The following is a 13,619-nucleotide window of genomic DNA, read 5'->3' as shown; positions in this document are numbered from 1 at the left end:
GAATCACAATGTAATTACAAGCTCCCTGACAGCAGCTCTGAGTGCATGTTTCTCAAGGGCTGCAGAGCTCACCTGTATCAGTTCTACATGTTAAGCTGCTGACAAAACACTGTCTTATGCCCTTGGTGTGATTAGCCTTGCTATGCTAACCCTCTTCCTTTCAAGTGCCAGGCATCAGCGTTCAAGTCTTTGATGAATACAATTAAAAGTACATGGATATAGACACATTTCCCCACATGTTAAACACTACTGGTAAGCTTTTGGACAAGGAAAGCAAGGATTTCAAGGCCTGGGAATAGGAACCCTCTTTTCCACAGCAGCCACTTTCAGCCAACATTATTTTACTTGAATTATGAGGGAAAGAGAACACAGAAGAGACTGAAGGAAGATGTGGCACCAACTTTACAACAGGATATTACTGGGACTCTTCTCTCAACCCTTATCTACCTCCCAAAATCCACATATCTTAGGTACACAGCAGCTCTGCAGCTTTGCTGGCAACTGGAGGGCACAAGGGCTGTCTCTGATAGCTGAGAAGAGCCAGATGATACCACAGCCCAGAGATAGAACAAGGACAGAGGTGTGATAACACAGTGACAAGGGGTGGTTCAGACCAGGGCACAGAATTAGTATCACTGATACTATGATAGCAATGTGGAACTACTGAAACAGCAGAACAATTAGGTGTCAGGCTTGGAGTTACAACACTACCACAGGACTGGCATCCCAGCCAGCACTGACCACGCACTGCAGAAGGCATCTGCAGTACGTCACCAGAATAAGCTTCAGGGTTATTAGAGGAGTTAGTGGAGGGACCCAGATCTCAAATCACTACCCGAGTGATTGAAATTAGACAGAGATGCTATTGAGACACAGGAATTCCATGATTTATGGAAAACTGGAAGAGGAGTACTCCCAAACCAGTAACACTGTCTGGGGGAGAATATAATCTCACAGGATGGATTTCTCATTGAAATTGTTCCACCTCTCACACCTCAAATGACAGGGACCTTGACACTAAAATTATTCCATAGCTATTTACAATAATCTTACAAGGATTAGCTGTTTTCTTCACGCCTCTTGTCTCTGAAAGCACAGTCTTCCCATTTTGCTCATTCCATCATAAGTTCACCTTCTACAATTTAAAGAGGAGAGATTGAGATGAGCTCTTAGGCAGAAGCTCTTCCCTGTGAGGGTGCTGAGGCGCTGGCACAGGGTGCCCAGAGAAGCTGTGGCTGCCCCATCCCTGGCAGTGTTCAAGGCCAGGTTGGACACAGGGGCTTGGAGCAAGCTGCTCCAGTGGAAGGTGGAACTGAATGAGCTTTAAGGTCCCTTCCAACCCAAACCATTCTGTATTCAATCCCTGTATCACCCAAGATGCCTGTGAATTAAACACTCTCCTTTCCACAGCCCCATACACAGACCAGGGGATGAAATTCAGATGCAGGCTACACGCCTGACTGCAATCGAAGCCAGAGAACACTGCAAGTGTCCTCTCCCCTTCACTGCACCTCTCAATGAGAGGAACCATCATTTCCCATGCAAAAATCAGGTTCAGAACACATGAAGATGCAGACACCCAACATGTACAAAGGAACTGGTGACTGTTTCCGTGAAAACCTGTAAATAAGTGGTGTTTCAAGGTATCTGAAAGGGGATCACAGCAGCATGTGGAGCCAACATTGTGGATCAGTCCACAAGGTGGGGACTTTGCCAGCAAATTGCAAAGAGAAACGTTGGAGCAGGCAGGAAAACAAAACTCAGGTTAGCAAAAACCCGCTCCCTATTTGAAAGGGACAAACAGAAATCACACAGCAAACACCAGCAGGGTACAGCTGGGGTCCCTGGCCTCTTCTCTGCCATGAAACTGGGCAGAATGCATTGATAAACAAGCTACGGTACTAGCATAGGGTGTAGAGATCATAGCATCAACTGAGTTGGCAAAGACCTTTAGGATGATCAAGTCCAATCTTTACCTCAGCCCTGCCAAGGCCACCACTAACCCATGGCACTGAGGGCTTCATATGCACAGTGTGTGAACACTTGCAGGAATGGTGACTTCAGCACTGCCCTGGGCAGCCTGTTCCAATGCCTGAGCACCCTTTCTGTGCAGAAAACTGTTCCCAATATCCAATCTAAGCCTCCTCTGGTGCAGCTTGAGGCTGTTTCCTCTTGTCCCATCACTTGTTACTTGGGAGAGGAGGGACACCATCCTTGCTCCATCCTCCTGTCAGGCAATTGTAGAAAGCAACAAGGTCCCCCCTGAGCCTTCTCTTCTCCAGACTGACCCCCCCAGGTCCCTCAACCGTTCCCCATCACTCCTGTGCTCCAGGCCCTGCACGAGCTCCATTGCCCTTCTCCAGCCCCGCTCCAGCACCTCAATGCCTCTCATGTAGTGAGGAACCCATAACTGAACACAGGATTCGAGCTGCAGCCTCACCAGTGCCCAGCACAGGGGGCCGATCCCTGCCCTTCCGCAGGACACTGAACACTACACGGTCAGACCGCGGCGGCTCCTACCTGCTGCCTGAGGTACCGCGTCAGGTAGGTGCGGGTGGGCACCGCAGCGGCCCGGCGGTGGCGGGGAGCGGGCAGCGCGGCGGGCGCACCGAGGAGCAGGAGAGGCAGGAACAGCCGCAGCATGGCCGGGATGAGCAGCGAGGGCCGCCCGGCCGCCCCTCCGCTTTATACCGGCCCCACTGCCCCCGCCCGCGGGCGGCCCGGAGCCGGGGAAGGGGGGAGCGGCGGGCGCTAGGACCCAGCGCAGAGAGAGAGGTGGTGCCACGCATGCGCTCAAGCCGCTCTGTGGCCCCCAATGGGTGGGGTTATCCACACACACGGAGGGGGTGGGCACTAAGGAGCGAAGCTTTGTGATTGGTTGCGGTGTTGCGGAGAGCTCGCGCGCGCTTTCCGCGGTTGGCTGCGGCGTCCTGCAAGGATACAGCGATTGGCTGCTAGAAGCACGTGATTCATTCCTTCTATAGGCGGTATTTCCGCGTTCGGGGCTTTCCTCAGAGTGGGAGTCGTGTTGGAGCCGGGCTTGCGGCCGAGGCCATGGCCGGGTAAGGGGGGGACACGGTCCCGGTGTCTCGGTCCCGGTGTCTCAGTCCCTGTCACCCAATCCCGGTCACCGAGGAGCGGTGGTGCCGGACGCTGCCCGTTCCTTTCCCTGAGGGACAGCGCTTCACCGCTTCCCCTCAGCGCGGGCCTGCGGCCGGGAGGCAGAGGCTCGGCTCGGTGTGGGAGGATAGCAGGGCTGCAAGAGGCACATCGGTAAGAACGGTGATGCTGGAGTGACCGGAGGGTTGCTGAGGTGCTGAGCGCAGCGGAAAGTGTCATTTAAAGGGTGGGAGTCGGGTGAAGCTGGGGAGCAGCTCCCGGCCTTGCGCAGTGTCTGGGCTCGCTGCTGGCTCTCGGCTGCAGGGAGCATCTCGGGGATGGAGTGGAAGAAGGCTGAGGGGTAAAATTGTGATGTGAGACCGGTTAACGGCTCGTGTGCGGCTTGTTTGGTTTTTCTTAGGGAGTGTTGAAGGCTGTGCAGTCGCTAGAGGGCACCAGGCACTGATAGAAACCTTGGTGACACCTCGGGGCAGTTGAATCACGGAATGGTTTGGGTTAGAAGGGACCTTGAAGCTCACCCAGTTCCAACCCCTGCCAGGGGCAGGGACACCTTCCACTAGAGCAGGTTGCTCCAAGCCCCTGTGTCCAACCTGGCCTTGAACACTGCCAGGGATGGGGCAGCCACAGCTTCTCTGGGCACCCTGTGCCAGGGGCCTCAGCACCCTCACAGGGAAGAGCTTCTGCTTAAGAGCTCATCTCAGTCTCCCCTCTGTCAGGTTAAAGCCATTCCTCTTGTCCTGTCCCTACAGGCCCTTGTCCAAAGCCCCTCTCCAGGTTTCCTGTATCCCCTTTAGGCACTGGAGCTGCTCTCAGTTCTCCCCTTCAGGAGCCTTCTCTTGTCCAGGCTGCCCCAGCCCAGCTCTCTCAGCCTGGCTCCAGAGCAGAGCTGCTCCAGCTCTTGCAGCATCTCCATGGTCTCCTCTGTGTCCTTATGTTGGAAGCCCCAGAGCTGAGCACAGGAGATGGGGTCTTACGAGATCTGGAATGACAATTAAAAGAACAGTGAAAAGCTTTTGCAAATAAAGGGTTTTAAGGTGTCCATTAATTCAGCTGCAGAGAACCATTTGGTCTTTTAATTTGTGAGTCTATGGTTTGAGGTATTTTAGAGTATTTTTGTCTACATGTTTCTGGTATCTGCTGAGAAAAAAAGTCAACTTTCTAAAATAAGAGATGTTTCCTAAAACTTGGTATTTTGGATGGTGTGCTAAGAATAGAGGCAAGCTAATTCTGCAGAAGAGTAACATTGAATAAAAGATAACTAATTCATATTTATTTTAAACGTTTATTTTATCATTTATTTGTCAGATCCATACAGCTCCTTTGATGATATTGATGGTAAACGCAGTAGAGCTGTGCATTTGGCTCAAAGGGCATGAATATTGTTGCTGTTGCAAGCTCTTTTGAGTTTTTTTTTATGGGCAGCCTCTCTTTTTAAAATCATTGCCAACTGTATCCTGGGTTGCATTAAAAGGAGCGTGACCAGCAGGTTGAAGGAGGTGATCCTGCCCCTCTACTCTGCTCTCGTGAGACCTCACTTGAAGCATTGTGTGCAGTTCTGGTGTCCTCAACATAAAAAGGACATGGAACTGTTGGAACAAGTCCAGAGGAGGCCACGAGGATGATCAGGAGACTGGAGCACCTCGTGTATGAAGACAGGCTGAGAAAGTTGGGGCTGTTCAGCCTGGAGAAGAGAAGGCTGCATGGAGACCTCAGAGCAGCCTTCCAATATCTGAAGGGGGCCTATAGGGATGCTGGGGAGGGACTATTCATTAGGAACTGTAGTGATAGGACAAGGGGTAATGGGTTAAAACTTGAAGAGAAGGCGTTCAAGTTAGATATAATGAAGAAGTCCTTCCCTGTGAGGGTGCTGAGGCACTGGCACAGGGTGCCCACAGAAGCTGTTGCTGCCCCATCCCCGGCAGTGTTCAAGGCCAGGTTGGACACAGGGGCTTGGAGCAATCTGCTCCAGTGGAAGGTGTCCCTGCCCATGGCAGGGGGTTGGAACTGGGTGATCTTCAGGTCCCTTCCAACCCAAACCAGTCTGGGATTCTATGTTAATTACAAGCGTAGAAAAATTTCAGTTTTTAACCCCATGTTGTGACTTTGTTCTAAATTAAGGGAAAAATCAGAAACTGATTTGGTGCAGTGCTGTGCTCAGGTTCCAATAAAGATTCCCTAAATACCAGCAGGAATTTGCATGACTTGTCTGCAGAGGTGTGTGAATATCATAGAATACTTAGGGTTGGAAAGGACCTTAAGATCATCCAGTTCCAACACCCCTGCCATGGGCAGGGACACCTCACACTAAACCATATCACCAAAGGCTTCATCCAACCTGGTCTTGAGCACTGCCAGGGATGGAGCATTCACAGCCTCCCTGGGCAACCCATTCCAGTGCCTCAGCACCCTCACAGTAAAAAACTTCTTCCTTGTATCCAATCTAAACCTCCCCTGTTTAATCATGAATGCTTTCTTCTTATTACCTATCTTAGCTTCTATTTTCTTTTATTTCTTAAAGGATTAACAAAGGGTAATAGTAGCTGTTGCCTCAAATGGGCTGCCATTGCAAACAAAGATCATTATTTCCTGAGGGCTGCCCTTCAGAATGTTCAAACAGACCAAATAAAAGCAGCAAATATTAACAGATCATAGAAAGAGAAATCTTTGAACCATTGTGACTTGTTTCAGGTGATGCTGTAGCACATGAAGAGTGTGAGAGGACTCTTGGCTGCCTCTGTCATTTCCATCCAGAACTCCTGCTTCATCTATCCTGCCTGTCAAAACTGCTTTTCTAGGCTGATACTGGATTCTAGGAGGTACGTCCTATTTTGGGGGCTCATGAACCATAACAGGCCTTGGGAATATCTCTTAGCTGAACACAAGTTAAAACAAATCAGTGTATATCCAGCCATCATAGAAATAAGTGCCAATTTCAGATATTTATGTTACTTATCACTATTCAGATCTCTTTGTATTCCAGTAGCAGCCTGAAGGTTGTTGCAGATCAAGAGCTCCATTGTGTTCAGTGCCACACAATATCAAGGAGCAGTTTAGATGATTTCTGTTACAGCTTCCAAGTGCATCACCTGCAGTCCATCCAGTTCTCCAGTGCTGTTCCCAGTTGGAAAGCATTGACAGAAAGCCCCTCCAAATCAAATCCTAATTTCTTTTGTATTTCTTCTCATTCTAGATGTGCAATTCATCAGGTAGTCCCTGCATGACTCTTTCACTTACTGTGTTTCCAGAACTGTGTTCACTGTCCTTTTTAATCCCACTGTTAGGTGAAATCTATGACAGATGGGAGAACAATACATGACAGCACTAAATGGGAGGAGCTGCCTTTGTAAAGCAACAATCTCTGTCTTTTCAAATGCTTAAGTAAAAGATAACAGTGCTGTTTCCTGATGATTTTTTGGATCTAGGTATTACACTAAAGCTGCAGGAAATAAAATCCCAAACCAGAATGAAATGGGGATGTGGGGAATTCAAAATCGCCTCCCAGGGGGTCATTCAAATCCCACTGTCTCTCTCCAACTTCACAGCTGGCCAGCATTTAATAAATCAGTGAAAGAAGCCAAAGGGCTTCTGACATGATACAGCCAACTTGTGGTAAGATTAATGCCTTGGGGAGCAAAGAATAAGAAATAATCGTATAGTTTGTAATGGAATATTTGATACATTATAGTAATAATACTTACAGCTGCAGAGAAGTTCTTACCTCAGCAGTGATTAACATAAGCTCATGTATTCCATCTTTTTTATCCTCTTACTGTGTTTTGCCAGGTTTAACTGTCCAAAATGTGGCTGCACAGGTGAAGCTAAAGATGCGAGCTACAGATACAGATTGTCCCTAAAGATTGCTGACACTAATGATTTGTTTGACATCACTGTGTTTGGAAGTTGCTTAGATCCATTCTTTGGGGTCCCCGCAGAAAATCTGCAGAGGTAAGGAAGTTAATTGTTTCAATCTATAGAGCTGCTGCTTTTCCTTCAGCCTGAAAAAGTAGAGATGAGGCTGGATGGTGGGGAGACGAGTGGGAAGAAGCTGCTAAAATGCTCCCTTCCAGCATTTCCTTGGTACCCATCACCTTGAGAAATGCTGAAGCTTGATTTCTTCTGGGAATCTTGACATGTTGAGGTGGATTACTTCTACATAGTAGAAGAGATCCTTCACTGTTGAAGGCAGAATCACAGAATGGTTTGGGTTGGAAAGGACCTTAAGATCATCCAGTTCCAACCCCCCTGCCATGGGCAGGGACACCTCACACTAAACCATGTCACCCAAGGCTCTGTCCAACCTGGCCTTGAACACTGCCAGGGATGGAGCATTCACAACCTCCCTGGGCAACCCGTTCCAGTGTCTCAGCACCTTTACAGTAAAGAATTTCTTCCCTAGGTCAAATCTAAACTTTCCCTGTTTAAGTTTCAACCCGTTACCCCTTGTCCTGTCACTACAGTCCCTAATGAATAGTCCCTCCCCAGCATCCCCATAGTCCCCCTTCAGACACTGGAAGGCTGCTCTGAGGTCTCCACACAGCCTTCTCTTCTCCAGGCTGAACAGCCCCAACTTTCTCAGCCTATCTTCATGCAGGAGGTGCTTCAGGCCCCTGATCATCCTCGTGGCCTCCTCTGGACTTGTTCCAACAGTTCCATGTCCTTTTTATGTTGAGGACACCAGAACTGCACACAGTGCTCCAAGTGAGGTCTCACAAGAGCAGAGCAGAGGGGCAGGATCTTCTCCTTCAAGGTCACGCTTCTTTTGATGCAGCCCAGGATATGTAGCTGCCTTAAAAGGAAGGTAGCTGTTTACCTGCTAAGTGATCTTCACAAGTTGTCTGGACTTCTTTCTTGTGTCTTCTGCCTTTGAGATGGTTGAAATTCCTTTGTCTAATGTCACATTTTGAAGTCAGTTGGCTTTTTGAGAGATTTAGGCGTATTTTTCCCCTCAAGATTTCAGAGGAATCTTAAGGTAAAGATGGAGCCTTGGGTTTCTTTGTTTTGGGTTTGTTTTTTAAGTTTGGTTTTAAAAGCAATAATGATATTACTTCAATGTGCCAGATTAGCCTTTAGAAATGAGGAATTTCTAAGAAAACCTGTTAGTCCTCAGAGCCCAACCACCCACATGATAAGCTTCAGACTTTCTGATTTGTGACAGGATAGCTAGGACAGGATATTCAGCTCCATCCACTGCTTCTTTCTCTCTTCTGTTATTTTCCAGTATCTGGTATTATCACTGGGTCAAAGATGATCACTTTAAATTCCACATTAGCAGCATGAAGAGCATACTCATGGTAGGCATCCTACATCGGTACACTACTATCAGCTCTGGAAACCAGAGTCATTTGTGTGTCTGAGTACGGATACTGCTGTACAGGTACAAGCAGGAAGGCTGTGTAAGCCGTAGCAGCATGTTGACAGCATTATACAGTCATTGTGTTGATACAAAATCACAGCCACACAGGGACCACCTGAAAGTCATGTGTATATTAAACCTATCCAGAGTGGTTGTTTTGCTTTCTTCTATTTCACAACAAGTTAACTAAACAATCCAATTTATGGCTTCCTGGTTTCCTGTTTTCATTCCATGTTTAGCTTAAGCTACCACAGTATCTTCTCTTTAGCATGTGTCCTACCTATACTACAGCTAAAATGCTATGTCAGGCTTCCTCTGTTGGTCCAATACTTCTGTATGTTTTTACTCAAGGTATATTCAAGACTTCAATCAGCTGTCAGGAGAAACAAACACAGATGTATCTCAAGCAGTGTTGTTTCAAGCAGTGGAAACCTGTTTCATTGGAAAAAGATTTATATTTGGAGTGAAGGTAACTTCTAATCCACATTACTCTCTTATAATGAGTTTTTTTCATTAGCCTATAGCCAGTTTGGGGTGCAGACTGAGTTATTAAAGCGTTGTGTACAATATCTTTTGGCAGTTTGAGGAAACTTTGGGCTAGGACATGGGGAGGATTCTGCTCCTCTTCCCCCAGACTCCTGTGTTATTCTAAATGAGTCACATCCAAAGTCATCTTGACTGGCAGTAGTCAGCTTGACAGCTTGTCAGGGCTGCTTTTCAGAGAGCCTGAGCAGTGCCAGCTCCTGTAACAGCTTGGAGTCTGTAAAAACCCATGTACAGTTCAAGCAAGAAACAGACTGTCTTTTCAAGCACTGCCCTGCCTTTCCCACGCTGCATAGTCTCCTGGTGTCTGGAATGTAAGGACAAACACATCCTCTTGCAGCATTTTGATGTTTCGTGATTTCAAGAGCATGTTTTCAACTGTTGATAAAGTACATCTCTTCAACATAGGTATCTGTGGCTCTTTTATGTGCTTAACAGACTTTGAAATATTAGTTCTTAGTAATATTTCCATGGAAACAGTCTTCTAAGTTCTCTTCAAGTGGTGCTTGTGTGAGTCATTCATATTAGGAAGTCTTTGAACTAAACCCTACCTGGCAGGTGCTTTTCCTTTCCCATAGGTATCATGAGGTTTATATCTGAGCTGAGGTTTTTGCAGCCTCTTAGGTAAAGGAAGTTGGAGGGCTTCATGGATTAACTTTATTTAACTGGAACCATTCAGCAGGTCTCTAGGTCTGATGCCTTTACAGCTATAATCCTGCATATCAACAGCCTTGTGGCTGCTCCTGCACACACAAGGACTGAATACACAAAGACCATTTACTCCTTTAGCTGTAGGCATTTCTGGGCAGCACTGTTCAGATGTGCATATGCTTGCACTCTCCCAGGTAAAAGTCACAATTGACATAACTTATTTACCCATAAAGGTATTGTCTTTGTTTAAGAGCTTCCATCCTCAACCTTTGCCTGGACTCAGGGAGTAGGAGGGTTGTTGAGTTTGACGATGGCTGTATTTTGGCCTCTGGCGTTGCCAGAACTTGAGGGAGAGATCAAAAAGGATTCATCCACTCCTCAAAACACTAGAAAATTCCCTTTGCTTTTAATGTGATTAAAACATACTTATGTGTGGAGAGAAACAGGTTCTATAAAGAATTGCAGCTGAAGCTCCTGTGACACACTACTCTCCGAATGAATCTGAGATCATAGAATCCCAGACTGGTTTGGGTTGGAAGGGAACTTAAAGCTCATCCAATTCCAAACCCCTGCCATGAGCAGGGACACTTTCCACTGGAGCAAGGTGCTCCAAGCCCCGTCCAACCTGGCCTTGAACACTGCCAGGGATGGGGCAGCCACAGCTTCTCTGGGCACCCTGTGCCAGCGCCTCAGCACCCTCACAGGGAAGAGCTGCTTCCTAAGGTCTAATCTAAATCTCCAGTTTTTTCAGTTTGAAGCCATTCCCTTTGCCCTGTCCCTGTGTGACCTTATGAAAAGCCACTCTCCAGATTTCTTGTTGGTCCCTTTAGGCACTGGAGCTGCTCTAAGGTCTCCCCTTAAGGAGCCTTCTCCAGGCTGAACAAATCCAGCTCTTGTAAAACAAAAGCACTGGGCTTAGGCAGCTGACTATTTGCACAGCACTGCACTGGGGGCAGCCTCAAACACCCAATGCCCTACAGTGAGGAAGACATTTTCAGTGAAATTCTCAGATTTCTTGGTTGTTTTTCCATGTTTTCCCAAGCTCTGTGTAATTGCAGCAAGCAAAGAACCTCTCACTGTGATGCCCTTTATAGCCTTTGCCAGTGCTTATTTCCCAGGGAGTACTGCTTTGTGTGACAGCCTGTTTTGTATTCTCTTCCCTGCAGATCCTGACAAAAAATTAGGCCTAAATTTAAGCCTGGCTTTAAAGACATGTTTTAATTTTTATCCTTCTTTTTCCATCCCAAAATACTGTACTAAGACTTTTATCTTTCCCCCCCTCCCAGGGTTGGGCAAGGGAAGATGGAGGCCATCCTGCTGCCAGCAGCATCTTGCAGAACTGCTCCAGAATTAATAGAAGCACAAAAACCCTTACAGCTTGCCAGCTCTTCCTGCCAAACGCTGCTGTTACTGGCTTTACTGTTATCAGCTACTTCCATCGGCTCCTGCAGTCAGCAAAACTCAGGAGCTGTAGTAACAGCTCAGATTTACCTGACACATCAGCAGCTGCAGCAGATGAAGCTGTCAGTGAGCTCAGCAGCTTGTCTAGCCTGAGCAGAAACTCCTGCTCTGTTCAGCCTAGTGGCAGAGAAAGTCCTTTAAGGTCCTGGCAGGAGTCCTTGAGTCTGACTTCATCTGTTGCTTGGGTAACAGCAGAAGACTTTCCCACTCTGGAAGTGGGAAAGCTGGCGAGTGAACAGCATGAACAAGAGGGGAGGCCTGTCCCTGCAGAATCCTGCAGTGTGAGCCTCAACAGTCAAACTCCCTGGGATTCACCGTTTTGCAGCTCTGCTGTGAAGGAAGGGGATAAAGAGGAGCATAATGAGTTGAGTTCACAGCCTTGTCAGAGTGACAGTACCTCTGCAACTGATGAATTAGAGAGAATATCCTCTTCAGAGTGTTCACATGGAACCAGTTCCAGGTTGTTCCAACATCCCTTGGAATCTGAGGTACAAAGCGCTTACCCAAAGACTGATGGCAGAAATTATTCTTGCCCAGAAAAATCCCACAACTCCCTTTTATCCAAGAAAGATGCCTCAGCTTCTAGTCACATAAATGTGACTGGAGTGTCTCAGATGGACTCTATGCTGTGGGATGAGCTCGCATTCTCAGAAAGCCTAAATGAATTCTTAGCCAGAATAGAAGAAGGCAAAAGCATCACATCATCACCCAACTTGGATGCAGGCAAACATCCTGAAAGGAGCAGGTTGGGTGCAAATCCTGACAAATCATGTCTCAGGCAAACCCTTGTAGCTGCTGATTTGCCTGAAGCAAGTGTCTCCAGGAAGGTCTTGCCACCAGCAAACAGTGATAGCTGGGAGAATGTATTGTTTGCTTGTCTTCAGTCACATGCACATCCTCAGAGTGATGCGGTGTCACAGCGTGAGTCTTCCTCTAGTGTTTTATCTGACAAGGAATCTTGCTTTATACCTAACCCTCATCTACCTATTCTGTCACAATCCTTGCCAGTTACAACAGAGCCTTCTGTTTCTGAGAGCAGATACGTGCAGTCCAAAGCAGCAAATACTGACATTTCGAAATCATCTTGGTCTTTTCTTAATCACTGTGCTGCTAAACATGGAGAAACCTGTTTAAAGAGGAGTGAGGCAGCTCCCTGTGTGCATTCTGTGCATGGCAGCTGCTTAGCTGGTTGGGAAAATAAAGAAAACTCTTCTTCTACACCAAGCCAAAGAGCAGGTCTTACACTCACAGGGAGATGGGATTCTGATGCAGCAACTCCCAGCAATACAAGAAGGATTTATGAAAGAGAATTAAAGCCATTGACAGAAGTGTCAGAAAACACCTTCAAAAGTGTTAATAGGAGAGAGACACTGTGGAACAGTATCTTCCCCGAAGGCAGCTACGATGCTTCTGCTGATCTCTTTGATGCAAGAGAAAGGAAATCATGTCATTCTTTAATAAAGGGAGATGATACTTTGACAGATAAGGTCACAACTCCTGAATTAGTGCTTCATGCTGGAGATGTTCCCTATAACACTTCAAAACGGACCTCATCCCAACACAGTTCCCTCGTGCTTTTAGGAAGCACAGTACACCAGTGACATCCTCCTTTTGCAATGCGCAGTGCAGTTCAGTCAGCGCTCAAGACTTTGTTCCTTATTCACAGTCCACTCCTATGGCAAAACCTCTCCAGAAGCTGTGGCCTGTTGGGGAAAGAAGCTCTTTTGTCACTGTCTTCACACCTACAAATCCTAGGAAGATCCATTCCAAATGCAAGCGATCCAGGTCTGCCTTTCAGAACACTCTGCTGCAGCAGCTTACTGGCCAGTTAGTGAAATGTGAAAGGCCAAGTAACAGTGAAGACAAGGAAAGTAATAGCTCTGTGTCACAGCAGTTCCTTAACAGCCAGCTGCCTGCCAGCTGTGAGGAGTGGGTCTCTCCTGCAAACAAAAAGGTTGAAGCCATCTGCATCTTTACAGTTAAAAGCAGTTGGGCTGGCTCCTGATGTGTGGGTGAGCTGTGGGTACACTGACAGGAACCCTGCTTCTGAGAGCAAAAACAGTGAGAATGATGCATGCTTCCAAAATGAGAGACTAAATCCTAGGGACACAGCCCGGATTCTAACAACTCCTGTATCTGCTGGTGTCACCAAGGCCTTGTTCTTCAATGAAACTTGTTCCCCTTCAGAAGACAAGACTCTCCTCTCAAGTGCAAGTTACTCAGGGGGGATATCTGGAAGGGCTGCAGGCTGGTCTCCGGAGTTGTTCTTCCAAGCACAAACCCCGTTTTCCCATAACCCAAAACACTAAAAAAGAAGATATATTTATGCTGTGTTCTTTTAAATTATTTGTAAAACTTCTGGGAAGGAGCCAGAAGAAGCAAAGCTATTTAATAATTGTTTACACACCTATTGGCATAGCTCTTCCTAAGATGAGTTATGTTTATTTGCTAATCTTTGTACCACAGAGATGGGGGGAAAATGGAATTTGCA

The 13,619-nt window shown here is 47.1% G+C and overlaps 1 protein-coding gene across 1 annotated transcript; it reads left to right on the top strand.

The window, feature by feature from the left end:
• Positions 1-3,040: 3,040 nt before the first annotated feature.
• On the top strand, positions 3,041-12,863 carry DDIAS (DNA damage induced apoptosis suppressor). The gene is made up of 5 exons (XM_005149689.3): positions 3,041-3,273; positions 5,809-5,936; positions 6,904-7,065; positions 8,825-8,942; positions 10,954-12,863. The coding sequence occupies exons 2-5, from the start codon at positions 5,824-5,826 to the stop codon at positions 12,727-12,729; spliced, it is 2,169 nt and encodes a 722-aa protein (XP_005149746.2). The 5' UTR covers positions 3,041-3,273; positions 5,809-5,823; the 3' UTR covers positions 12,730-12,863.
• The last annotated feature ends 756 nt before the right edge of the window (positions 12,864-13,619 follow it).

The sequence above is a fragment of the Melopsittacus undulatus genome, chromosome 2 (assembly GCF_012275295.1).
Source record: "Melopsittacus undulatus isolate bMelUnd1 chromosome 2, bMelUnd1.mat.Z, whole genome shotgun sequence".
Lineage (NCBI taxonomy): Eukaryota > Metazoa > Chordata > Aves > Psittaciformes > Psittaculidae > Melopsittacus > Melopsittacus undulatus.
This window is presented reverse-complemented; position numbering and strand designations above follow the sequence as displayed.